General features: G+C 42.5%; 1 protein-coding gene across 2 annotated transcripts in view; it reads right to left on the bottom strand.

The window, feature by feature from the left end:
• The window catches only part of stard9 (StAR-related lipid transfer (START) domain containing 9), a 44,647-nt gene that overhangs the window by 5,564 nt on the left and 13,668 nt on the right, over positions 1-25,415 (bottom strand). Inside the window, exons 4-24 of one of the 2 annotated variants that reach the window (XM_030044512.1) lie at positions 22,480-22,596; positions 21,401-21,433; positions 21,213-21,274; positions 20,657-20,769; positions 16,924-17,066; positions 16,590-16,657; positions 16,224-16,321; positions 15,653-15,880; positions 15,006-15,103; positions 14,839-14,916; positions 14,010-14,087; positions 13,373-13,552; positions 11,760-11,811; positions 11,056-11,181; positions 10,387-10,469; positions 9,969-10,030; positions 9,260-9,453; positions 8,343-8,823; positions 1,068-8,054; positions 686-886; positions 184-367 (exon numbers count right to left, since the gene is read on the bottom strand). In XM_030044512.1, coding sequence (XP_029900372.1) covers positions 184-367; positions 686-886; positions 1,068-8,054; positions 8,343-8,823; positions 9,260-9,453; positions 9,969-10,030; positions 10,387-10,469; positions 11,056-11,181; positions 11,760-11,811; positions 13,373-13,552; positions 14,010-14,087; positions 14,839-14,916; positions 15,006-15,103; positions 15,653-15,880; positions 16,224-16,321; positions 16,590-16,657; positions 16,924-17,066; positions 20,657-20,769; positions 21,213-21,274; positions 21,401-21,433; positions 22,480-22,596 — 9,666 coding nt within the window. The remainder of the gene's footprint in view (positions 1-183; positions 368-685; positions 887-1,067; positions 8,055-8,342; positions 8,824-9,259; positions 9,454-9,968; positions 10,031-10,386; positions 10,470-11,055; positions 11,182-11,759; positions 11,812-13,372; positions 13,553-14,009; positions 14,088-14,838; positions 14,917-15,005; positions 15,104-15,652; positions 15,881-16,223; positions 16,322-16,589; positions 16,658-16,923; positions 17,067-20,656; positions 20,770-21,212; positions 21,275-21,400; positions 21,434-22,479; positions 22,597-25,415) is intronic. The other variant, XM_030044513.1, reaches the window with a different exon arrangement.

The raw sequence follows: 25,415 nt of genomic DNA, 5'->3' as shown, positions 1-25,415 counted from the left end.
GCAGTGCCCTTTTCTATGACTGGCAACTTTCCTGACACAATCTAAATTATTCTGAAGCTATAAACCTGAGCCATCTGTTCTTCCAAGTGGATTACACAAAGAATTATTTCCATTTACTTTGAGATACAGGTCTGAATTAAAACTTCATGTTTTAACATCAGGAGGAAATTAACACAAACTAACCTTAACTCCCTGAGACAGAGCCTGCTGCTGAAGCCTCTTTTTCTCCTGCTCCGTCCTCTCTCGCAGTCGCTCCCGTGCCTTCGCAATCTCCGTCCTGGCCTCCTCACGGGCTCGGCTGTAGTCCCGTAGTAGGTGCTCGATTTCAGATGGGTAATGGGCCTCTCCTCTGGGAGGGTCTTGTATTCTGTCATATGGATAATTCAAGTCAGGAGTCAGGAAATGTGGCAAAGCCAGTGATGGTGATATTCAACTGCAGGATTGTTTGTATGACTTCATTAGTCATTTGTATCTGTCACAACACTCATATTGGAATTTGATGAGTGCAATGTTAAAAGAAAAGACCAATCACATCACAAGAATGAGACACTATTGTAAAGATTAAGGTTGTACATAAATACATTTGAGGATTTTTTTCTACATTAAATTGGAAATATTATTATATTGAATTGAGGCCTAATGCGGGGACTGTCCTCTGACCTTGTGGGCAGTACATGAGTCTTACCGAGAGCTGTCTATCACTTCTTGGCGGAGCTGCTGCAGGAACTCCTTACGGCGGCTGGGCATGGCAAAAACTCTGGAGGAGGACACGACTTCCTGAGGAGGAGAGTGAGGATGCTTCCCGGGACTCAAACTGCGAGTTCTCCGACAGGTCTGAAGACGCTCCTCCCTCTCCTGCCTCAAACCCTCAATGCTCCTTCGGTGTCTGTGAAGAGACGACCACAGAGCGAAAAAAAATTCAGCTTTTGCTCTTTTCAGAGTTCTGAAATATTGTGAAAGCACACATATGTCTAGAAATTTGATTTCACCCAATTTGTAATTGAACAGTTAAGTCAAATTTAATCTGTGTTTCAAAATAAGAGTATACAAGCTATTCTTATCCTCACCTATCATATAGCTGCTGTTTGCTGGGAAGAGAAGTCAGTGGCTCCCCCTCCTGTTTGGACCAAGGGGACAGCATCTTTAACAGCGTATCTGTCTCTCCCAGGCCATAATGGAGCTTGGCCTCCGTCAGCTCCACAGTCAGCGGTGGAGGGTTCATGCTGAGACTGACTGTAGCCATCACTTGCTCCCGCTCTTGTCGCAGCTTCTCTATCTCCCTCGCCTTTCTCTCTCTCTGCACCACAGACTCCACATTCAAGCCATTACTCTCCACTTCACCCCATTCGACAAAGTTTCTGCTGGTGTCATGGACATTGGCAAGATATTCGTCAAGTTTGTTGGGGAAATTAGAGCATCGGTGAGATTGTTGATGGCTGATACCTGACCAGTTGGTGAACTTATTGTGCAGGGGCAAGTCCTCTGGGATCCTCTGGTGGTCTTGACTTGGGGACATGCTGGTTATGGGTTTGATGTTCACAAGGATGTCTGTATTGCATTCACTGGGCGCCGATGACACCATGTCATCCTCTTGAAGTAGGACAGTCCTGTCACTGACAGGGGAGGAGTTGTAGGCATCATTACAAATGTCTGCAGAATCAAACTCTCGTGTTGGTTGGTATCCCACCAGTGCTGCTGTGTAGTTTAGAGCATTGCCACGTCTAGATTTTGACTCATGTTTGTCTGAGTCAGCCTGTCCCAGTGTGGGAGAGGCATGGTTCTGCATATTTAAGACATTACTAGCAGTAGGGCCTCTCCACTGAGCAGTATGCAAAGGGGCTGTCTGCCATTTTGTGCCATTTGGGGGATTACCCTTTTTTGTATGGGTAGCATTTCTCCTGTCAGTGTCTGCATCGCTATCCAGTGATGAACTAAGGCTTGTGAAACACTGATCAGATCCCTTAGGACCTGAGCAACTCATTTCACTCACCTTATCAAGAGATATGGATTCTAGTGATTTACTGGAGGAAACATCACACTGCCGTCTGGAAATTTGATTGTTGTCTGAAATAGATATGCTTGCTGATTGTTCACTGAGACCAAGAGAAGGCACAGTAAGGCTTTCTTTGGTATGGGAAATGTGTTTTTTGTTTTCATCTTTATGCTTTTGAGGGCACAGTGAGGACTGTTTTCCTCTCTGCTTCGTACTTATCCTTGCTCCCACAGTGAGAATGGGTGATGATGCACGGTCTGTATATCTAGCCTGTTTCTTTGAACAGGGAGATGGGTCATTTTTTACAGAGGGGCTATGACTTTCTTGGAGGCTGTTTTTTGAAGATCTGCGGGCGATTTCAGATACTGCACTTTTGGGGGACTGTGCCTCAGGCGTGCTTTGCTTTGAGGTCCTTGAACAAGCAGATTTTATACGTTTCTGACATTCAACTGCAGTCTCCATAGGGGATATTTTGTGAGAGGTATTCTCTGATTGCAAGCCAGATACTTCTCTTGCAGCAGAGGTGTTAAATCTCAGGTCAGGCATGCTCTGTATCTTTTCATCTGTGTTAGGTTTAGTTTTGAACATAACAGGCACAACATCCTCTTGAGACACACTGAGAACCTCAGAACCAATCACTTTGACTATCACATTGACTTCATGGGATTTGGATCTTTCACTGGGTGCTGTGTGTTGGACAGCCTTTCTTTTTTCCATTGGTGTTGAAGGCCTTTCTGTCTGAATCCCAATATCTACCACCGTTTGGGTTGAACAGTCTCTCTTGGTCCAATCTTTAGAGTAACTGTAGGAGACACTGGTATTCGAGATGCTGACATTTCTCTTCGGGCTGGGTTTTAAAACCTCCCCTGTTCTCATTCCCTGTACATCCCCCAGCAGATCTGAGGTGCTGTTAATCAGCTGCGAGAGGTGAGCCGACATGTTCTCCATGCTTGCCCATGTGGCTGATTCTTTGATGTTCTCTGTGGTTGTCCGTGTTGCGGGTGAATGAGTGCTGCTCCTTTGGTGGCGCTCCTTCCTTTTCAGAGCACTACTAATGGTAAATGTATTAACCAGATTTGTATGAAGGCCACACTCAGAAGTCTGAGTGCCATGTTCACATGTTCTCCTTCTTTGAGCTTGGGTTTTGTTTGCCTGAGACTCTTGCTCAGAAGAGTAAACCAACATGATCTCATCAACATGACCAGAGTTGCTACCAGTACCACTGGGAACATCATTACTCGAAGAGTTGCTGTTAGCAGTGACACTGACAAGGTGATTGTCACCAAAGGACGGTTGTTTACATGGGGTAAGTTGACATATGGTCTTTTCTTTATAATCCTCAATACTACTGAGAGTACTTGAGAGCCCCTTGTTGTTGTTGGCATAAGTGCTGAGATGGGAGTAGAAAGGAGAGTTCTGCCCATTCAAACCATCGTCAACACTACAGCATCTTGTCATCTGCTTCTCAGCACAGTTCAAAAGTGGAGATTTGCAGGATAGGTCAGCAGCACTTCCAAATGCTGGGTTCTTGTAACACCGTTGATTTGAGTCATCATCTTGCCACTGGTGGACAAAGGGGTTAATGTCACTCGATGCAAAGCGCATGAGAGAGTCCTGAGGCTGCAGTGGATGTTGTGGGTCACTTTCTTTACTACAGGGGATGATTTTTTCTGTATTTGTGTTTTTTGACACTGCTTGAAGGGGTGAAAGATGTCCTGTCAGCCTGTGCTCTTTACAAACAACCTGATCCTCACCAGGGGTTCCACTACAGCAAGTCTCTATTTTAGATTTTCCTGTTGACTTGAATGTGGAAATTTCTGTGTTGTTACCTCTAGTCTGTGAGCCTTCCTGTTTGAAATTACTCTGAGTTTCAGGTTTTACTCGAGCTGAGGGCCTGCTGCGATGCACCCTGGAGGTTATGTCATCGTCCTCATCTGATGAAGATTTGAGCGAGGAATCAGAAGAGGTGGTAAGATGAACCTGCATCACTGACTTTCTGAATCTCTTCGACTTGCCCTTTTTTGGCTTAGGAGCAGAAACACCCTGTTTACTGCCAGTTGAGTTTATCTCCCCATCTTTGGATGTCGGATATCCATAACCACTTAGGTCTGTGTCACAATTTCGCTGTGGTATTTTGCATAGAGAAGCAGAAATACTTGTCTCGTTTTTTGATTCTACAAAGATTGTCGGAGCCTGTGCCAGGGTTTTGGAGGTTAACGTCATATTGTCAATTTTGACCCCAGGACAACCTACGGTATTGTTTTGTGTCAAGTTGTTGACCTTGCACTGAGAATTTAGCCCTTTTCCAACATGGTATTTGTTGTTATAATTCATATTGACCAAACAAGTTTGAGTAAAGTTATCCAACTGGGTTGGAGCTGTTCTGGTCTCCGTTTTGTCATCTCTGTCACACCCAGAATTGGGTGACTTCTGTTTGTATAGACAATTGTCTTTATCTTGAATATTGGATGCTGATTTCATACTGACATCATTTATGGGAGTACTGGTAGCTGTTAGCTGATAGTGACTTTTCATTTGTGTGGCACACATGGAGGATGATGTGTCAGGGGGAATTTGGTGAGGCTGCAAGTTATCAGGATTCAGTGCGGGGGCAACCAAGCAGCTCTGGCTGACCTGCTGTTGAGACTGAAGATCATAGCTGGTAGGAATAAGATGGCATGGATCTCTCTCTTTAGCTACATCATTAATTTCCACAAATGAGGCATTTTTCTGTGGGGTGTTTCCTTGAGAAAAAATACATTTTCTTTGTGAAGTGGAATCATTTACGTAATACAAACTAATGGGTTGCAATTTGGGGCTGTCAGTGTACTCAGATTCTACATGGCTGTTCAATGTCAGATTTAATTGGATTGTTTGGCTTTTATCAGAGGAGCTTGGGGAAACAGAGTGATTATTTACTGGCTTGTTTGACTTTGTTTCTGAAAAGCTTGGAGCACAGTTAACCTTGTGTGTTTCTTTTGTAGATGCAAGCGTTTTGCTCTCATGGCAAGCACTCTTCTCAGTGGGAATATCTGACACCATATTTTCACTTGGGTGCACTATCCTTTCACTTTGAATGTTGCCATGTGTCATGGAAGGATTTTTTATATGGATTGCCCCTTCTTTCATCACCTCTTTATCACTCCTGTCATCTCTAAGCTGCCTTTCTTTCTCTCCATATTTAGAGTTATGGCCAAGATGACAAGTGGGTGGGTTCTTTTCTTTGTTGTTTGATGACAAGGTATTCAGGCTTTGACTTAGATTCTCACAGACACCATCTCCATCCATCAATGATTTCATGTGTTCTTTCACCACCTCTGAGATTCTAAGGTCAATGGCACTACATATAGCATCCCAATGCTGCCCATTTTTTCCATTTTTGGTATGTGCACTCTGGTTATCGATGTGGGACTCTTCACCTTGCTTTTCTAAAACCACATCCTGTCTTGTTTTGTCACCTTTTCCACTTGCTTTACTCTCTTCCATAGAGGTACCATTCTGAGAAGAAATGTAACCACTTTTAAGACAGCTTTGAGAATCTTCAAAAATCTGGCAAGTCTGTTCAAGATTGCTGCACATGGGTTCAGACACTAGTGATGCCAGTTTAGTCATTTTGCCTTGTTCTATACTGCCATCAGTGTAAGCAGAATCAAATCTTGGACTGTTGACTTCCACAACAGACTGTCTCCCTTTCACGTCACTGGTATTATTATTGTCATCAGGCCAAACAGCTTCCTGGCTGCTCATAGGTGTGGAGCAAAATGTTTCCAACTCTCCGCCGTTGCTCCGCTTTGGAATTTTCAAACTGCCCATGAAAGAATCCTGCAGGCCTTTGTTCCTCTTCCTGGAATTTTTACAAGCAGATTTAACATGTTCCTGCTCTTGTGCAAAGTACTGCTCACTGCCTTTGGTTTCAACCTTATGTGACGTTTCCTCACTTTTAAGTAACACATCTTTGGTATTCCCAACCTCATATGGCTGTAGATCTTTCAACTTTTCCGTTTCACCATCTAGATTGCACAGTGCATCATCTTCTGTGGACGGCTTAAAGGCACTTTTAGTGTTAGACATCTCCAGTATTTCACCTTGTATGCCAGCATTTGTTGATAAACAGGCATTTGATTGATAATCTGAGGTACACATTTCAGTGTCAGAGGACATATTCATACCAACAGTCAGCACATTAGCTGTATCACTGAAAACCTCATGTAATTTGACATGCCCTTGTGCTGCTGGTGTGGTATGGTGAATTTCAGTATGTGATACACAGGCAAATCCATCTGAAGGGGTCAAGGACGCTGGACACTTGGTGCTGTTGTAGTTTGGAGCATCTATAAATATCTTCTCCACACTTTCTGATGTACCCCCAGACTGCTCTGATGACAGACTCCCTGATTGAAGGGCATCCTGTGCTGCTGGTACTATCTGACTGTCTTGAAAATCTAATGTATCTGATGTACAACCAGAAACCTCAAGGCTCTGTTCCTCAACTGTTACATTTACACCTTCAGTGCTGGTAGACATTGAGCTACAGCTTCTACATCCGCTCTGAGAGTCTGAGAGGTTCATGCTGATTGGGCTGGGACTGCTGCTGCTCTCTACGGCTCTGAACACCATTCTCCTTCGGAAAGGTAGAGAATCCCTGTGAATCCTGGGACTGTCTGCTGCATCAGTGGATGACCAAGCGTCTGTGAGAGCCAGCAGGCCTTCTGGCTCCCTCACACTACAGCTGCTGAGGGACCTTGGGCTGCTAGTCGAAGTGTTCTGCATGTCTCCAAACTCCTCATTAAATTTGAGTAGATTGTCTTTGCCTCTGAAATCTGTAACTGGAAGGTTATGAGACGGAAGCTCCTTTGTTGCACCAATTTCCCCACTCACTCTTGTTTTAGGTGAGCCATGCTGGCTCCAATATGCCTCTGCTGGGATTTCCAGAGGTTTCCGATGGCTGTCCCTTTCTGAACCAGAACTGCCCTCTGATATCGTTTTGTGCTGTATGGATGGACAGGAGGACTGTGTCACCAATGAGTATGTGGGCACCACTGTCCTAACAAGTCGCTCAACTGTAGAATCGTTCTTGCTTCTCTCCACAGCTAAGGAGTCTTTAGACATCTGACTGTCTTCACTCTCTGCCTCACTCTGAGCTTCCTCCTCATGTCTCAGCTGTTCTGCTAGGGCTGTTGCATAGGCAGAGGATAGGGAGTCAAGGGAGAAAATGCTGTCACAGTCTGAGGAACCTTCATCCCTCTCTCTTTCCACTTCCCCCTCATCCTCCTCCCATCCGGCCAATCCCTGCTGTCTCTCCACCCATCGACCGGTCTTGTTCATTAGAGCTTCTGTACTGTGCCACCGTCTCTGTCTAACGTCCCCTAAAAAAGTCTTTTGGTTAAGCTGCTCACATGAAACAGTTGTTTTAATAGTGCATTTATTTTTGTTCATCCTGGTCTCTTTAAGGCTACTATCTTTGCTTTGTCTCCAGTGAAAATTGCTTGCTATCCTCCCCAGACGTTTGGGGCCTCGTACTCCATTTACTCCCGATGGTGGTTTTCTGAACACTTTGGTCAGAGCTTTCTTTAATCTAGGCCCAACAGAGCGAGAGAAAGCCTTCCTGATGGTTTCTAGTCCTTTGCTACTTCCACTGGATGGAGTCTTCACATTTTTACATGATACATGCTGAGAACTGGGTTTGTCTGTTGTGGGTCCCCTTATGTTTTCGTTGTTGATTGGTGGTAAAGCAGTTCTCTGTGGTGACTTCAAGCTAACTGTTGGATTCTGAGTGTTCATAAAAGACAGGCCTCGTTTTGGGAGTAGAGGTTTTCTTTCTGGACGTTCCCGGCAACGCTGAGCTTGGGGCTCCTCCTTGGCAGTCTGTTTGAGGTTTTCCGAGGAGCTGACTCTGCTCCTGAAGCCCTGACTCTGTCTTGAGGAGAGAGTGTTGGAGCAACTCCTGGACCTTTCCCGTGGAAGACACTCATCAGAAACCCACTTCCTGCAGCTGATGGAATCAGACATTCCGGAGGAATTCAAAGACAACTCTGTAGATCTGTTTCTCTTCAGGAAATGGCTGCAAAAGGGAAGGGGAGTAAAGCAAATTTTAATAAATGATTAAAGACCAGTTTAATGACATTTCAATTCAGCATAAGGAATTTAAACAGGGGAGAAGAGGCCATCAGAACAGTGACAATAAATTTTATATGGCTGGCTTGTCTGCTCTACCAGCCAGGACTCTAGATGGCTAGTCAAAATGGAAAATCAAATTTGGGTTGTACCAGCCCTTGGTGAAATTAGCCAAAGTCATCTTTCTGCCATGCATGCAATTAACTGTTTGAGCATCATGATTCCATGTGCTTACCTGAAAATAGGGGTGTGCTGGGGATAGAGCCGGGACAGGAGATCTGCTGAGAATGAGTGTCTACGTGAAACAAATGGTCGTCCTCTGGGATGTGATGGGGATACCAACTCTGGAGACTCTGGACTCTCTAGCCCCGGAGGAAGGGCATTTTCTAGACGCTGCAACTCCCGCTTAGCTTCCAACAGGTGACGTTTGCGAGCAATCCTCTCCAGCTGATAGTGCAGCCTCTTCCGACGGATGCGACTCTCAGCACGACACAGGGCGTGATGTTTCAGTAACTCCTCCTGCACTGCCTTCTTCCTGGCCCTCACAACCTGTGATGGATGCTCCACTGGCCTACTTTCCTGGCCCTCGGAGCCCTGACTAGTCAGTCTTTCCAGGAGGGGGACAGGGAAAAGGTCTGTCTGAACTCCAAACTCTTGGGTCCCTCTCTGCTCTAGGGTCACCAGGCGCTGCTTCTCCTGCAAAATCCACTGCTGGACTGTTGGCAAAGATTCACAAAGGTGGGGTCATAGGTGGGTGGACATCATCGCACATATAAATCATTTATCAATACATGAGATCTGATGACCGAACTACTGAAGTAATAAACTAGGGTCATCCTTATGTGGAAAGCTAGCTTAGATTCTGGATGTTGGAAGATGTTGGAGGCTATAGATAAGTCAGACATTGGAGAACTGTGAATGGTTATACAACTGTAGTGTTAGAAAGAGCACCTGCACCCACCATAGATGTTTTGTTCATAATGCATGAGCAAATGTTCAATTAAACATAGTAAATGCAACAATGAGATGCATTTCAGTAACAATAACAAAATGTTCCTGTGTAGTAACACTGTATTGTAACAATTTTTTCTCTTTTGTGCTAACACTGATGCATCCATGACTTCTTCTAACATGCCTGAAGAGGGTACTTACTCTCTGTGTGCTGCTGTCGGAGGTGGGCCTGCTCCCTCTCCAGCTCTCTCTCAGCCCGCCTCTGTTCAGCCTGTATCTCCTGTCGCAAACACTCCACATAGCGCTGCTGCTCCTCCACGCGCTGCCTGGCAGGAGGCTCCTCGCTGGGGGAAAGACAGGCACCCGGCTGCCCCTGGAGCTCCACTCCTCCAACTCTGGGAAACAGACACACACAAATCCAGGATGAGACATTAGAGACACTAAGAAGTGAGGAAAAACATGAAAAGCTACATAAATCAGGCATTTTAAAAAGGCTGTGAGGGAAGAGTTTATGACCAATTATTTTAGCTCAAGCGGCTAAATTCAGTGGGTTCAGTTACTGTTGTTCTCCAACTTTGAGTGGCTCCTTGGCAGGTTTACTACGAAAGCTACTGTTGTTCGTTTTGTATGCACCGTCTAGGCGGTAACCAAGCAACGCCTGAGCCTGTCCTGTAAACAGCTATCTGGGATTGCCCGTGAATTGAAGCTGATGAAAACACAGACCAGCTCTACCAAATGGAAAGAAGCATTACCCTATTTCTACTGCATGTACACTAGTGGCACATTTGTATCTTTTAATAAATATGTATGCTCTGAACTGGCAGAACAAGCTCAATGCTTTGCAGACATACACACATATACACATAAACACACTATAATAACATTATAGTGAAAAACCTGATGCATGTACCTTTGGTCAGAGGTCAGTGGACGAAGGTCGCTGTAGCTGCAGGTTAGCCCCCCTTCACTAGCCTGAGAAGAAGAAAAAAAAATCTAATGCACAAAAAGCATTTTCACTAAAGTCATCATAATCTTTTTATCACCACAGCCCAATATTTATTCCAAATAATCTCAATTTAAATATTAAGTCAAACTGTCAACATGTTAAATCAAACACTAAACTCATCATTATATCATCGTAAGTGTCCTAATCAACCGCAGCTAAATTACCAGCCCCCTACTATTTTCAGAAAACTGTTTTATCAGAGCCAATTTCATATTTATCACCAAAATTATATCACCCACAGTGACTCAATCTACGTGATCATCATCATCATTCTCATTATAACAGCCACCATCAGTATTACTTTCATCTGAGCAGCACCCACCCGTCTGCGTTCCCTGAGGACAGCTGCCTCTGCCGGGTGGTTGAAGCGGAACTTGTGCACTCCTCCCAAGGTGATCACGCTCCCTGGAGACAGGAGGAGATCACACGTTCATCATCACAAGCTGTGCAGATTGTGTGTCGCTGCGTTGATTTAAGCGGAGGAAAAGAGATGTGTGATGTGTGTGTGAATGGATCGGCGGTATATGTGCGTGTGTTTACACCAGGGATGCGCTGGTATCTGTGCACTTGTGTGTCTTTGTCTGTGTGTATTTGCAGTTGAACAGGCAGCCTGGTTAGTATATGTGATGTATAAAGAACGCTCACACCACAAGCCGTCATTCTCAATGCCAAATCACTGTGCATATATGATTTTATTCGGATGCCTGTTCATAGTTACACCAGGATGTATACCAGGATGTATCAGATACAACATAAACCAACAGCATCAGCAATGTTGAAAAGACAGTGGCAATAACAAAAGATGTCACATCCATTTTTTCTACCTACGCTTCTCCCCGCTTGTTTCAAACACATTTCGCCTACAGTATGTGCTTTGAGATTTTTCTGAGTTGAAAAAGAAAAAAAAAACAAAAAACCAACAACTCAGAATTGGGTCACTGAGCTGGAGTAGGAATGTAGACTATGAGATTCATTGAGAAGATGGGCTGACCTTGAGCCAGTCTGCACGGCTCAGTGACCTCCCTGTCGTTGACCAGACAGACACATCCCGGCACCGGCCTGAGAGTCACCACGCCCCCCTGGTTCTCGATCTCACAGCTGGCACTGCCCTGCAGAACTGGAAACATGATGCAGACGCACAACCGCACACACAGATTTAGGGAGCCGTGCTGATGCAGCCACTGTACTGATAACAGCATTCAGCGCTCAGTGCAGCATTTAATGACCTATCATAGTTTTTCATGTACCAAGACTTTTTTTTTTTTTTTTTACCCCTGCCAAAAAGCTAATTGCCCACTTTGGGACATATATTGCATCATGAACGTTGTAGTCCTAATTTAAGCAGCCATTTCCTTTATTTTGGCTCTTGGCTGCACTTTCAAAATATTTCAAGATATGCATCGTGTTTGTGTGTGTGTGTGTGTGTAAGATACCTAGTTAACATACTTGATTTTCTAGAAGCTTTTCCTTTTGTCATCTGCAATGTTTAATGTTTTTACATCCAACATGTTTTTTTTTTTTTTTTTTTTACAGTTGTCAGCGTCTATATTTGACGCTGACATGATATGCATTCTTCTGATGCATGTTTACAAAAAAAAAAAAAAAAAAACGAGGGGGAAAAACCCTCCTCCCTGAGCATGGTATACAGTAGATCTATCTGCAGTGTAAAAGAGAATATCCAAATCAATGACTTACTAATTTGCGGCTCTTCTAGTTGGTCCTGAGGTCCAATGCGGGTAACCCCTTCCTAAAACACAGCACCCAGGACTTAAACATGACATCAAACAATAAAGCAGCAGCTGAGCTCACATTCCAATTGTAGATATATTGGAAAGAGCAGTACATTATGTCCTGTGTATAAATATTCTCCTTTTATTTCTTATCTTCCACTTAGCTGTCAGGAAGCAGATCACTTGTTTACCTTGAAGCCTTATCTAATGTGATTAAAGGCTTGCTTATATGATGTCAGAACCACATGTGGTCCCAAGTGGTCTCGGCTCTTTGCATGCAGGAAGTGGTGTAATTGTCAGGCCTGAGGGTATGCTTGTCATTGTCAGAATCAGGACAGCTAGAGCTCCCCTGTGTCCCAGCCTCAGAACTAAGAAGCCTCTTATCCAACCTTGCTTTATGCTTCCCAGAAAACACACAGACAGAGAGGAAATCTACTGTACAGGACGGTCGGAGGGTGGTGTGAAAAAGGAGAGAGAGGAATGGAAACACACCTTTTCTCAAGAGTTTTTTTTTTCTTTTTTTTTGCTAGCACAACAGAGAGAAACAGAGGGAGGAGCAGGGAGGAAGAATCTAGTAGACAAAAGAAACATGGTTTTAGTCAAGACAACTGACAAAAAACAGTAACTGGAGAATTTTGAAAAAGTAGAGCAAGCACATAGATTGTATGTGAGTTTGCATCATGTTGCTGCAAGACCGTGTGTGCATGTGTGTGACGTGTGTCTCAGAGGATAAGAAGAAACTTACAAAGAGAGACAGAGAGAAAGTACGATTGAAACTTACACTAAAAGTAATACTAACAACACTATACTGACATTAATATTAACAGCAACACAAATACAAATACCAAAACCATACCAAAGCATAATGATGCTAACAACTACCAATAAATACTAGGGCTATAACTGATTATCTCCATTGTTGATTAATCAACAGATTCTTTTTTGCAATTAAACCACTAATGATTTTGTTGATAAAGTGTCCACATCAATGACAAATGCTCACTGGAAGCTCAAATCGATGTCTTCAAATTGCAGCCATAAACTAATCCAAAAATTTAAATAATTTATAATGATATGAATGGGGAAAAGTAAATAAATCTTAGCATCTTAGTGATTTTTATGACAATATAATGAGCAAATGTTTTGGTTCTCCGCTTGATAAATGACTGATGATTAGTCAATTATCAGAGCTAATTGTGTTATTCTCTGTCAACTGATTAATTGTCTCAGCAGTAATAAGCACTAAGACTAATTGATACACTGCATACATAATGCAACACTGAAGCAAATATCAACACAAGACAATAGCAAACAGGTAATGGCCACTTAAATGTAACAAATACAACACCTTGACTCGTAATGAGCAACATAGCGGTGAGTTCATTTTCCCGAGTTTAGTCATGATCCGATCAGCAGTGTCTGAGATATGTGTTGGATGAATGAGCTACCAAATGAATGAACTAAAGGAGATGATTTCATTGTTGGAGGCCGACTAATACGGATACTAATACTAATACTGCCAGCAGCACTGTTTGCGCATGGGCTCAGTGCATCTATCTGCCTTTTTAATCCACATACCCTGAGGTGATAGAAGATGACCCCGGTGCTGAGAACATCTCTATCCAGGGTAATGAGGTGTGGCTGGAGGGAGTTGATGAGGAAGCCGGCTCGGTCTCTGTTGATGTCCACACTGTACTGCTCCAGCAGCTCCTTTTTGTCCCTCCAGCTCTCTGACCAGTCCTTTGTCAGCTGCTCCACCTGAGGAGGCGTGAAAGGAGGGAGGTGAAAGTGAGTGGAGACAGGGGATGAAGCCAGCAGAATGTGTGGAGAGTGAGAAAATAATGACTAATAACCATGCAAACCAATAAGAAAAATGATCATGATAACTGTATAGCCATTATTACTATTACTGCAACAAGCACCATTACCACTGTTACTGTAACTCACTACTAGAGCAGTACTGGTTCTACTACAACTACCAAACTCACTACTATGAATGGAAAATGAATGGGAAATTATGGTTTGGCCTAAGGGGTGGAGGTTATGTTAAGTTATGACATGCGCTCCTCTAATATTTTGTGAAATTCGGGACAAAGTTCAAGTTAAAAGTTCAAGTTCAAGCTGATGGAAAACATTCAGTCCAATAAAAAGATCAAGGCCTGTCTGTCAGGCAGTTTTAGACTGATGGGTGACAGACAGGTACAGCCTGTCTTACCTTTAGTTCGTTCTGGAGTACAATGTCAGAGAGATTTCCATCCCTCTCATCACTCAGGGATGGGCTGGGATTACGCTGCTGTGCATCAACAGGGGGGCAAAAAAAAAGGAGATCAATCAAAATACTGTGGGAAAGGAAAATGTCATCCAGTACAATGCAATATAATAAGAGTACAGCATAGAGGCTTCAAATACTCTTTTTATCAGTAGTTTTCAATGACTTTTCCATAATATTTAGCTTGATTTCCATGCTTAAAATAAACTATTTTTGAGGTGTGATTTAATATATGCTGTACCATATATGCTGTGAGAGTCGGTTTATACTTCAAATACAGCATATCAGCCTCTCTGAAACAAGCAACTAACAGACATGTTTAGTAAAAGGCACATTTGGATAAGTGATTTCATTTTTTAATTCTATTTCAACCTGAAAAAACACAGTTTGCAACTGGTTTGGCCAAAAAGGTGGTTACTTTCAACTTTCTTCAAACTGAGACAAAATGATACATGGATATACACTTATGGGAAAAAAAAAAAAAAAAACTAAATAAAATTGCTGGGACTGGAAATTCTTTTTAATTTTTTTTTAATTTACTGACTTTCCCGGAGTTTTCATGACCAAATGAACCCTGAATATGACGCAATACAATAAGTTTCAAGACAAAAATACATCACATAAAGCGCTGCATTAAGTCATTACTGCAAGAGTTGCCATTTCATAGATTTTTTTTTGTTTTAGTGTCTTGCAGTACCAAGAGTACACATATTGTAGCATGGGCGAAACGAGTGGGGAGTTAGCGTCATGCTCTGCTGATACAGGACCACCGTACCATTTCAAAGCTGAGCAGCATGCTCTTCAGCCTGTCAATCTCCTCCCTCAGCTCCCTGATGAGCCGAACACTGGCGTCCTGCACACAAATCAGAACAGACATTAGCCGACTTAAGACATTTAAATAAAACATGAAATGTCAGAGGCAGACATTAGAATCCCACTGACCTCATTAACACGGGGTTTGTTGACAATGTTTCGGGCATGGGCGGCGTAGCGCAGGGTGCTGAGGGTCTCGCTGTAACTGCTGGCAGAGGGTGAGACGGCTGCAACACACACGCAAACACACACATGCACAAGACAGCAGTTAACAGTGGCATCATAAGAATGTAACTTTCAAGAAAAAGGCGAAACAGTAATATTCACACTTCAAGGTTGAGTTTAGTTTATTAATTTTGCACCTACAAAATAAACAAGTAATAAAGACAAGCAATAAGAATAACAGCTTATCGAGCAATTTCTCCCATTTATCTCTTTGTTCACCTCTATGTGAACAAAAAAGAGGAGAAAAAAATGCAAAAAAAAAGTAAATACAAAGGACAAAAATAAAATAAAAGCACAAAAATTTACTGTAAATTTGACAAAGGCTGATTCAATTGTGTGGGGAGGAAAGCATGGCTAAGTAAGTATAATTAGAGAGAATTTATAAATGATGCTGTATTTGGTTAAATAAGATCTTAGAAATTTAATTCCAGATTATTAGAATCATTTTGATAATAATGACTTAATTTGATGTTTTGTTTAGAGAGTAATGAACAAATTGCACAATTTGGAAAATGTCAACTTGATCGATAACAAACAATTCCGACACTTACTTGCGATCATGATGGTCTTGGAGTTGCCGCCCAGGCTGTCTTTGAGCAGCCAGGTGAGGACCGAGTCTCTGTAGGGGATGAAGCAGTGCCTCCTCCCACCTCCTCCTGCTCCTCCTCCTCCTCCTCCCCCAGACAAGGAGCTGCTGTGGCTGCCCACCGTGCTGCCGTCACCCTCGGAGGCCATGCTGTTGATGCTCTGGCAGCTGCTGGACATCTGGGAGTTCTGGGCTGTGAAGCACATGGAAAAGAGGAACGGAAAGAAAGAGGTTGAGAGGAAGTGAGGGAGGATGCATGGACAAATAATGGACAGAGGAGAATAGGGATATCGAAAAAGGAAAAAGGGATTAAACAAGTTTCAAAGGCTTGGTGGAAGTGCCAGATGCAGCAAATTATGGCAATAGTGGCAGGGATGGATAAAATATATCATACCAAGTCTATAGTTCATTCCAAATACCTTTTCCACATAAATATTTTAGTTACTCATCAGACATGATCACTTTAGCTCCAGATTTAATCAGAAGTTCTGGATGATTCTGGAAAATAAGACAGTAAGAACAGCAAACATCTTTACCGAGAGCAGAGATGACGATGCCCAAGGTGACCAAGGACTTATTGATGTTGGAGCCCTCCGTCAGTCTGTCCCTGCAGTAGCTGGGGTCGGCCCTCTCACTGCGAAACACAACACAAGAAACGTGAAGACTCAGCAGTCAATGCAGAAAATGTCCAACATGGAATTGATAAAATCTCAAGACTGCAGCTGAGCTCCACTAGAGGGCAGTTTCGCCAATGACATCAACTCAGTAGATGTTGAGGAAAAGCTCAATAAAGCCTGACCTTTTAAAACCCGTTTTAAAACCCCTGATTTGAACCATAACTTGTGCACAAAACCCTGTTTAGCTAAACACAGGCACACACAGACAGGAAAGAACTGTCTCACCTTCCAGCGAGGTCCACCAGGTTAATCTTGCTGACAATTTCTGAAGGAAGGTTGTCCTCCAGTATCGCCTGTGGAGGAAAACTTGAGAAATCAGATTTGGATCCTGCAAATTAAAGCCTGTAAAGCACTGATGAAAGCTTCACATGCTTTGCACAATAGGATTATTGACTGCAAATTGGAGAAGAGGAACAAACACTGTCTGTAATAGAGGAAGATCAAAGAGCAGCATAATAAACAGATATTACATGAATAAAGAGTACAGCAGGGTTGTAACAGTACAATGTATTGACTGTACAATACAACACAATATTTGGGCACTGGGAGAAACCCTGACCTGTGTGTACTGGATGGTAAAGATGGCGTGGGATCTGCTGCTGGCGTCGTGGTTGTGGGTTGCCGCGGTGATGCGGTTGGCAATGCCTTCCTCCAAAAGGTCCATGGCCTGCTTGCAGTCTGACACCACATGCTGCGACAGGTCTGATTGGACAGACAGAGAGAGAGAGAGAGGCAAAATCCTGGAATTATGAGCAGATATACTAACAACAGTACAAAAATAGCCTCTAAGATTTTATATATTCAAAATGTTTATTAATGGACTTTTGCTTATAGCTCTACAGAAGAAGCACAACACTCATAAATGCTATTTTCTACCAAGTAGCACATCTGGAACATCACAAATAAAGAAATTCTAACATTTTGCCAGTTCCCTGTTGAAAAAACATATTGGACATGAATGGCTCTCGAGGATCCAGAGGGATATGGTTCACATTTTAGGGTCATATATCTGGGCTATATATTTGATCTTTTTATCTCAACTGCGATGAAAGTGCAACAAGTCTGTTGCAGGAGCGAGGTCATACCATAAACTGAGTGGAAAAAAAGAACAGTTGCACAATAAATCATGTTTTGAAGACACTTTGGAGGGCTTAATTGTTTTTTTTTTTAAAAGACGTCTGGGCAGATCTGAGAGACAAGTACACTGACAGGTAAAAGGGGGAAATAATAAATCAGATATTTTGGCAATAAAAAAGTGGACATCCAGGCAGGAAGAGTGACAGAGACAAGTTGAGCGTCAGAGACATTCAAGGGAGACAGGCAGGAAATAAGACTTCAATACTGGCTCGCATGGCTCTCTCATATTTTCCCATAGGATGTTGCAGTGAGAAAAAAATCCATGACACCGCTCTGAATCACGTAAACTTGCATACAAACACACATTCTGACACAGCTTTTAACGATCTTCTGTTTCAAATTACAACATGTAGCTAGATTATTCCCTACTGCCATTTGATATGCATATTTCTGTAAAATAGCAGTGGGATTAAAACACGGTGATATGGACAAGGTTTGAAGGAAAGGAAAGGAAATACTGTGAGCGCTAAACACGACAATGTGCTCTGTGTGTAAAGTGGAGCGTTCTCCTCGGAACCACAAGGAAGTGACTTCACTTCCTCTGGGTCAGCTGGGATTTCTCCTGATACAGACAATGAGTGGATGTTGGGCTTTAAACATGCAGAGAGAGGAGGGGTGGAGAATTGTCAGAGAGAAAAAGGGAGGGAGAAAGGAGGAAATAATGAAGACATGAACCGAGAGAAGGATGGAGAGAGAGAAAAACGAACACAGGACGTTGGATCACAGCCAGGAAGTCCAATTCTGGATATAATCAAAAGCTTAACTAGGAACTAAATTCCACCGCTGACCACGCACCACAGTGACCTATAAACTAAACTTACAAGACACAAGCCTTGCTCAAAATACTTCAGACCATGTTACACGTCCAAATCTGTAATTTGACCAAATTATCTGTCTGAGTGTGTATGACAGTGAGGAGAATGAGGGCTCCTCTGGCGTCCACTCTCATCCCTGCTCTCTCTGTAGGAAGACAATTCCTAAGTATTACACGTGGTCGTGAGCAACTTTTAGTCACTTCTGAAAGCCCTCGACCCGGCTAAAACTAGGACTGAGACATAAGGGATTTCTGAGACCTATCAATTCTGATTTTAGAGGGGGAAAAAATCATTAATTACCAATATGGCAGCAGTTATGGTGAATTTTTCAGATGGAATGATAATTGACCTTTTCTATGTGGACTGTGCACTGATTTTGCACCAATATGACTTTCATATGACACCAGTATCTTCACTCTAGCTTCAAAATTTAGCCCGCTACAAATGTGTTTATATCAGTCAACATACACTGACACCAATATGATACTGATATATCTGTGATGGGCCAATACTGTCCGATAATGTCGGCTGACCGATATATTGGTCAGGCACCAGCTAAAACATCATTTTGTTTTTGGGCTGGAAGGCAGACACAAGCTGTTTACAGGTACCAGATAGTGGTGTCAAGAGATTAAAAAAATTGAGAGATTAATTAATTATGATCTGTAATTAATTGATCTAATTAATCTCTTTTTTAATCTCACCTAAAATTGCTGAGAAAAGCCCTGAACTTGAGGTATTTCCCTTTAAATTGATTACATTATTGTAGCAGATCAGTCCGATGCGGGTCGGGGGGACGACCCCTCTTTTTCAAGACCCTTTTTTGGAAAAAAAAAAATAATAATAAAATATATATATATATATATATATATATATATGGACAAAATCTTGTTTGAATAAAAAAGCCACCGGTCGGCATCAGGCGAGCCGGCCGCGGCACCGGGTCTGGTCTGCCGGATCTGACAGGTGAGCGGCGCACACATAGCCTAGCCTACTGCCATATCAATTTTTGTTCATACGCGGCTGCAATGACTGAGCAATGCGGCCATTCGCTGGTAATCGCGGCATCAGGCGAGCCTACCTACTGGTTTACATATGCACAATACATGTGTATTTGCTTAGACCCCCAATATTAGACGAGGGCGTTTTTTCAGGGCATTTTCAATGGAAAAAATATCGTCTTATATTCGGATGAATACGGTAATGTATTAACTTCGATCACGCAACCTTTTCTTCCACCTCCTCTCCTCTCCTCCACAGTCAGACACACACACGAGTCGCGACACCCCCTCCTCAACATGCGCTGCCTGTTTACAACGGACTCGGACTGTTGGGGCGGGTGTTAATCAAAACAAACCAATCATGTCTTGACCTCTTCACAGGTTGCTGGCCTCTGATTGGCCTGGCCTGTCTCTCTGACTTAAAAAAAAAAAAAAAAAAAAAAAGATCAGACTGGTGAGGCCAGCCGGACCGGACCGACAGCTGATTGGCCTGGCCGGCGACCTGTTTAAAAAAAAAAAAAAAAAAAAAAAAAAAAAAAAAGACGGTCAGGCCACCGGGCCAGTGACAGGCCGGCACAAACACAATGACAGCCAATCAATGTCCACTTCAGGGTGTGACTGACCATTGTTTTCCACCCCCAACAATTTAAGCACAGGAAGCCCAACGCCTACAAACCGATTTTATAAAAAGTAAAATTAGAGATTAAAAATTAGATTAACTCGATTAAAAAACATAACGCGCTAAATATGACTGTAATTAATTAATCTCAATTAACGCGATAATTTGACACCACTAGTACCAGAGTTAAATTCAATATGTTTAAAGACATTTTTAGGGTAAACTGTAACAAAAATGAATCCTGGCTTTTCTTATTCAAATAAACATAGCAGCTATAAAGATACACACAAGTGCAAGTTCAAGGTAGGATATTTTAAGTCATTAACCAGATGATTCTATGAACTTTTACTGCAACAGTTTTATTTAGGCTATACTGCAGGATGCTACTGCAAAAAAAAAAAAAAAAAAAAAAAAAAAAAAAAATTAAATTAATAAATTAATAAATTATTAATTAATTTAAAAAATCAAACAACGATGTTTTTCCCTATATAGCTTGGTACAGGTACACAAATAAAAGCATTATTAGGCTCAGTAGGCTGAGTTTTATAGTTTTATCAGAAATGTTCAATCTGATGCAAAAGAATTTGATTAATTTTGACAAAAAGAAATAAGACAGATAAATGAAATTAGATAAAAATATTTATGGTGAATGTGAGACATCATAAATTTCAATTTATTCCGAGAGATTTTAAGATGATCTGAGGGCGTGCAGACTCTCACCTTGTACGTAGGGGCCTTTCTCCGGGTGCTCTCGGACCCTTAGGGAGGCTCTCTTCTTCTGCTCTCCCCGTCTCAGCAGGTCTCGCACGCGCTCATTATAGATCTCCAGGAAGCTGCAGGAACAGGGGGATCATGGGAAATTTTCCTGCATTGAGAAATCAGTCTAGATACAAGGTGGGTATCTTTAAAATGTTGGATTTATAGACCCAGACAGTCACACAAATTGTCAGGCATACAGTACCATCTCACAAATGTGGATGAAACTTTAATGTAATTTCTGCTGTCACAATGTGGGGGAAGATACAATATTGTTTTTCAACATGTGATTATCACAAAGTTGCTAACAGAATTTTGAGAATGCCTCCAGCGTTGATGAAAAGCTCCTGTTGTTGTTTGCACTGCCCTGCGTGTGGTTCCACTGTGTATTGATCTGGCTTTGCTGCAGGAAAGCCAGGTCTGATTTGAATTAAAGCGTCAGGGAAACACTGAAAACCACTGACTGGAAGGAGCAAGGCGATCACACAAAGACAGAGACCGACAGACAAACCCACCGTACCTTATCTCCACTCTGCTCGAGTTCTGTCCTTCAGGAAAAGTGTCTTCAGACCTAAAGAGACCCTGCGAGGACAGGACAAAAGAGTTACTCATCAGACCATATAAATTAAATATTTTATATGACAATTCAGCTCTCAAACACCCAGTGCTGATCTCCATAACCTTCATGCTGAAACACTAGAGTCTCACCTGGCAGATCCTTGGGGTTAAGCCTATGGAGTCCTGAAATGATAAAAACAGAAGAAAAAAACAAGAGAATGAGAGTAAAGCAGGGATTAAATTAAATGACACAGTTCATCCAGCCAGCACAGCAATGGAAATGTGAAAGATGCCATGAAAAATTGGGCCACCGATAATGGAAATACTTTGTTTCACAGAGTGTTTACTTTAACTTACTTGCAGTGCAATGTGGTTTACATTTGTACTTTGTGGAACAGTTTGGATTGCCTACACTGTGCGCAGTGAGATCAATTACTGCCTGAAGAATCGAACGGAATCTACTAAAATATTGTCTGATACCATGTGTTGATTAGGCTTGGGCTGATATCCAAATATATATATATATATATATCACTGAATTTTGCAATACCTGCAGCCATATGCAATATTTTCCCCTTCACCGGCATCTCTCCATCCAAACCTAACCCTCACCCCCACAGACCACCACCCTGCAGTGGTGGGATCATGTGTTGTTTATATCTGAAATACCAATTTTATTGGCGGTGCAACTGTTCAAAAAAATCCAGCCAAATTCCAGTTGTTTTGACACAACGCATCAATATTTGGCATGTATTTATGAACTGAACAACGTGTAATCACGCTACCTAAGATAAATGCTATTTTACCGTTTAGGTTTTATATTGCAGCAATTCATTAGGAGTGTTTCAAGTAGAAACCAATAAACTTTATTAAATGCTTTTTTTTTTGTTGTTGTTGTTGTTTTTTGTGGGTGGCGGGATAATACTGAACATTGAGATATTTTATTTCATGCACAAAATAGGATTTCTAATGCATTAATTAGGGTTAATGCACATGCTATGACATAATGCAGATACTTTTTTAAATATCTGATGCACATATTTTTCTATTTCTTATTTCTTTTTCTGTTTCTTATAATTATACTTATGCTTATATTCTTCTCTTGAGAATTTGAGCTGACCCACTTTCCCCTCTGGGATCAATAAAGTACTGCTGATTCTGATTCTGATTCTGATGGGAGACAATCGCCTGACCCCCTGCTAATGTCACGCCCCGTCTCTCCCCCTCACCGGCGTTCCCATCATGGTGTACGTCTTCCCAGATCCAGTCTGGCCGTAGGCAAACAGGCACACGTTGTAGCCCTCTGAAGCTCCGGCCAGCACCGACACACCCAGGTCCTGGAACACCTGAGGCACATTAAACACAAGCACACACACACACAAGCATGAATACACACCCAAAATCCAAAATACACAAAAAGGCCAAATAAGAGTCGGCTGTGTAGAAGTGGATGGCCACCTATATCGTTATTTTTTTCCCCCAAAATGCCTAGATGATTACACAAAATTCATGAAGATTCAAATATACATGATGAGAGATAACTGTGTGTTACGCAAGTATCATGATTCCCAAAAATCATCTGAATGCTTATTTTGAGGAAAACAGAGTAGGTGTTGTGGTGGGCTGAGGTGTTTACAGTGTGAGCTGATGTCCTTGATCTGATAGACATTGTGCTGCTACATGGGTGCACACTTAAATCAAGGTTTCATTATAACAATAATGTGGCGCCCGGCCAGTGCTGGGGAGGTAATGTTGCTTCCTGCTGAGGTGTTTGGCTAAGGAGCAGCGAGGTCAGCTAATATGCCGCGTAAACACCCAGCAGAGTGCGTGCATGTGTGTGAGTGCGCGTGTGTGCTTGCCACAGGGAGCGTACACACATGAGGGCTGAAGGTGTATGGAAACTTTGTGACTGGGTCAGGAAAATAAACTGCGGTGGTGAAGCTGGAGATTCAGGGGGGGGGGTCGCCGCACAAAGGAATCCACCGCGGCCCCTTGTTTTCCTTCAATCTGTGTGTGTTTCTGAGAGCCAGGGCCCGGGTGCTGTCAGCACCACAGGGGGCGGGGCCAAATCACAACCGCCTACTTGTCAATGAACAGACACATTTTGGATGATGAATAATCAGGATGTATGATATATATTGTTTTATTCTGTTTTTATTCCTTGTTTTATTCTGTTTTAACCCCTGTTTTATTCTATTTTTTGCTATTTGTATTGTAATTCTGTATTGTTTTTATGGTTGTTGTACATTCGGCATCATTGTAAATGAGAGCTTGCTCTCAATGATTCCCCAAATCCAAATAAAGGTTGAATGAACATCATCGGTATCAACTGACAAAGTGAAATAGTGGTATCGGCCCCAAATGAAAATCTTTGCTGATATGCCTAATTATACCTAAATGCTCGATGCTCAATATAATGTGAAAAGCACTGCATTTTATGTCTGCATCAAGAAACAAGCAGGCATAATAAAATACTAACTCCTCTAAAGGAGAGGCTTGCTGTTCTTTGCAGTTAGGTGGAAAAAATATGTTTGTATCAGCACTGATGTCAGCAATCAGTCAAAAGAGTTTGAAAATATCAGCATATCAGATATCAGTAAAAAAAATCCGCTGGTGCATCAGACCTGGGTCATGGGTCCCTGGTGAATGAGATGCATTTCATTGTGTGTGCTCACAAAAGATCTGACTTTAGGTTACGAGTAAGGAATGCAGGGCGGATCATCTTATTGTGATGCATTGGAAATGCATTATTGCCTTGTGCACTCTCGGGTGTCAACTAACGATTATGTTCATTCATTATGGCTTTTTTTTTATTATTCAGTCAATCATTTTGTCAAATATGATGACAAAAGCCCATCAGAAGCTAGCTTAGCCTAAAGTCATGCCTTAAAATTGCTTCCTTAGTCTGACCGGCAGCAGTGTATTCCTGATAGGGGCTGTCATGGTAGCCACAGTTCAATATGACATCAGTACTGCAGCGAAAGACTGGAGTCGATATGCGATTCTATAAATATTTAATGCTTTAGCCACATGTGTGCAAAAGGCTGGACCGCCCTTGATAATTAATATTAACACCTTGCTACACTATTCACATTATCATGGTGATTTATCTGGGTATGTGTGGGTGTTTACAGGTATAGGTGGTGGAAATCATCAATCTCTGTGAATGTTTTCCTGCTTTGTTTCTGACTGGTAACCAAAAAAAACAAAAACCGCCATCAGAACCAGTTCCCACCCAGAGCTAAGGACATGCAAACAGCAACCCAGAAGCTCAGTCCCAGGTAAACACAGGGCTGAAGGGGGGTGTGTGGAGGGGGGGGCAACCTGATCTGGACCAGACCCCAGACACAGCACATTCTCCCCAAAAACCAAAACACACACTGGGATCAGTGAGGGGGGCCCCTCCCTGGCCCCCAGCACCCAGCATTGACCATGGAGCACAAGGAGGAAAGAGGAGGAAGGCTCTCCCTGTATCAGGATCTCCAGGGATCAAATACACAGCACTTTCATCATACCTCCCATGTGTGCCGTGCATGTGTGTGGTGGTGGTGTGAGCTGTGTGTGTGTACAAACCACCGTCAGGAGAACCTAGAACCTGGACCCAGGCCTGTGTATACTCTTGGCTTACAAAACGGTGGGAATGGGTTTAGGTTGGACGTGGTTGAAAGCCCCCGGTCTTGTGAAAGCGCCACAGTTGGGATTCGCTGGTAACACAACGGTCAGCCGGTTGTTCACAGGAGTGTGTGAATCTGTGTGTGTTAATATTCAACAGTCTTGAGATTTCTCCGAGCGAGGTAAAATATTCAGCATTGACGCAGCGGGGTGCAATTCACACAGAGAGGCTGACTTTCTTATCTAACCGCTGTGGCCGATGGATAGAGTAGAAGCCAATGAATTAACCAACACAAAGGGCTGGGAGGGATACATTCAGAATATAATCCGGTTCAGATTACTGGCTGCCTGCTTGACATCTGTATCAGCACTGTAAACCATTCGAAAAGTGAAATTAATAACTTTGGGTTACTTTTATCTGCAGTTAAAAAAGGAGTTTATTTGTATTCATGGACCATCTTTTGTACAACACACACACACACACACACGATTCATTCAGTGCATTTTTGATCAATTCTATCAATTCAGCTGCATCAATCTGCTAAAAGAAGAG

This window comes from Myripristis murdjan, chromosome 22, assembly GCF_902150065.1.
Source record: "Myripristis murdjan chromosome 22, fMyrMur1.1, whole genome shotgun sequence".
NCBI lineage: Eukaryota > Metazoa > Chordata > Actinopteri > Holocentriformes > Holocentridae > Myripristis > Myripristis murdjan.
Note: the sequence above shows the minus strand (reverse complement) of the source record. Positions and strands in the feature narration are given on the sequence as shown.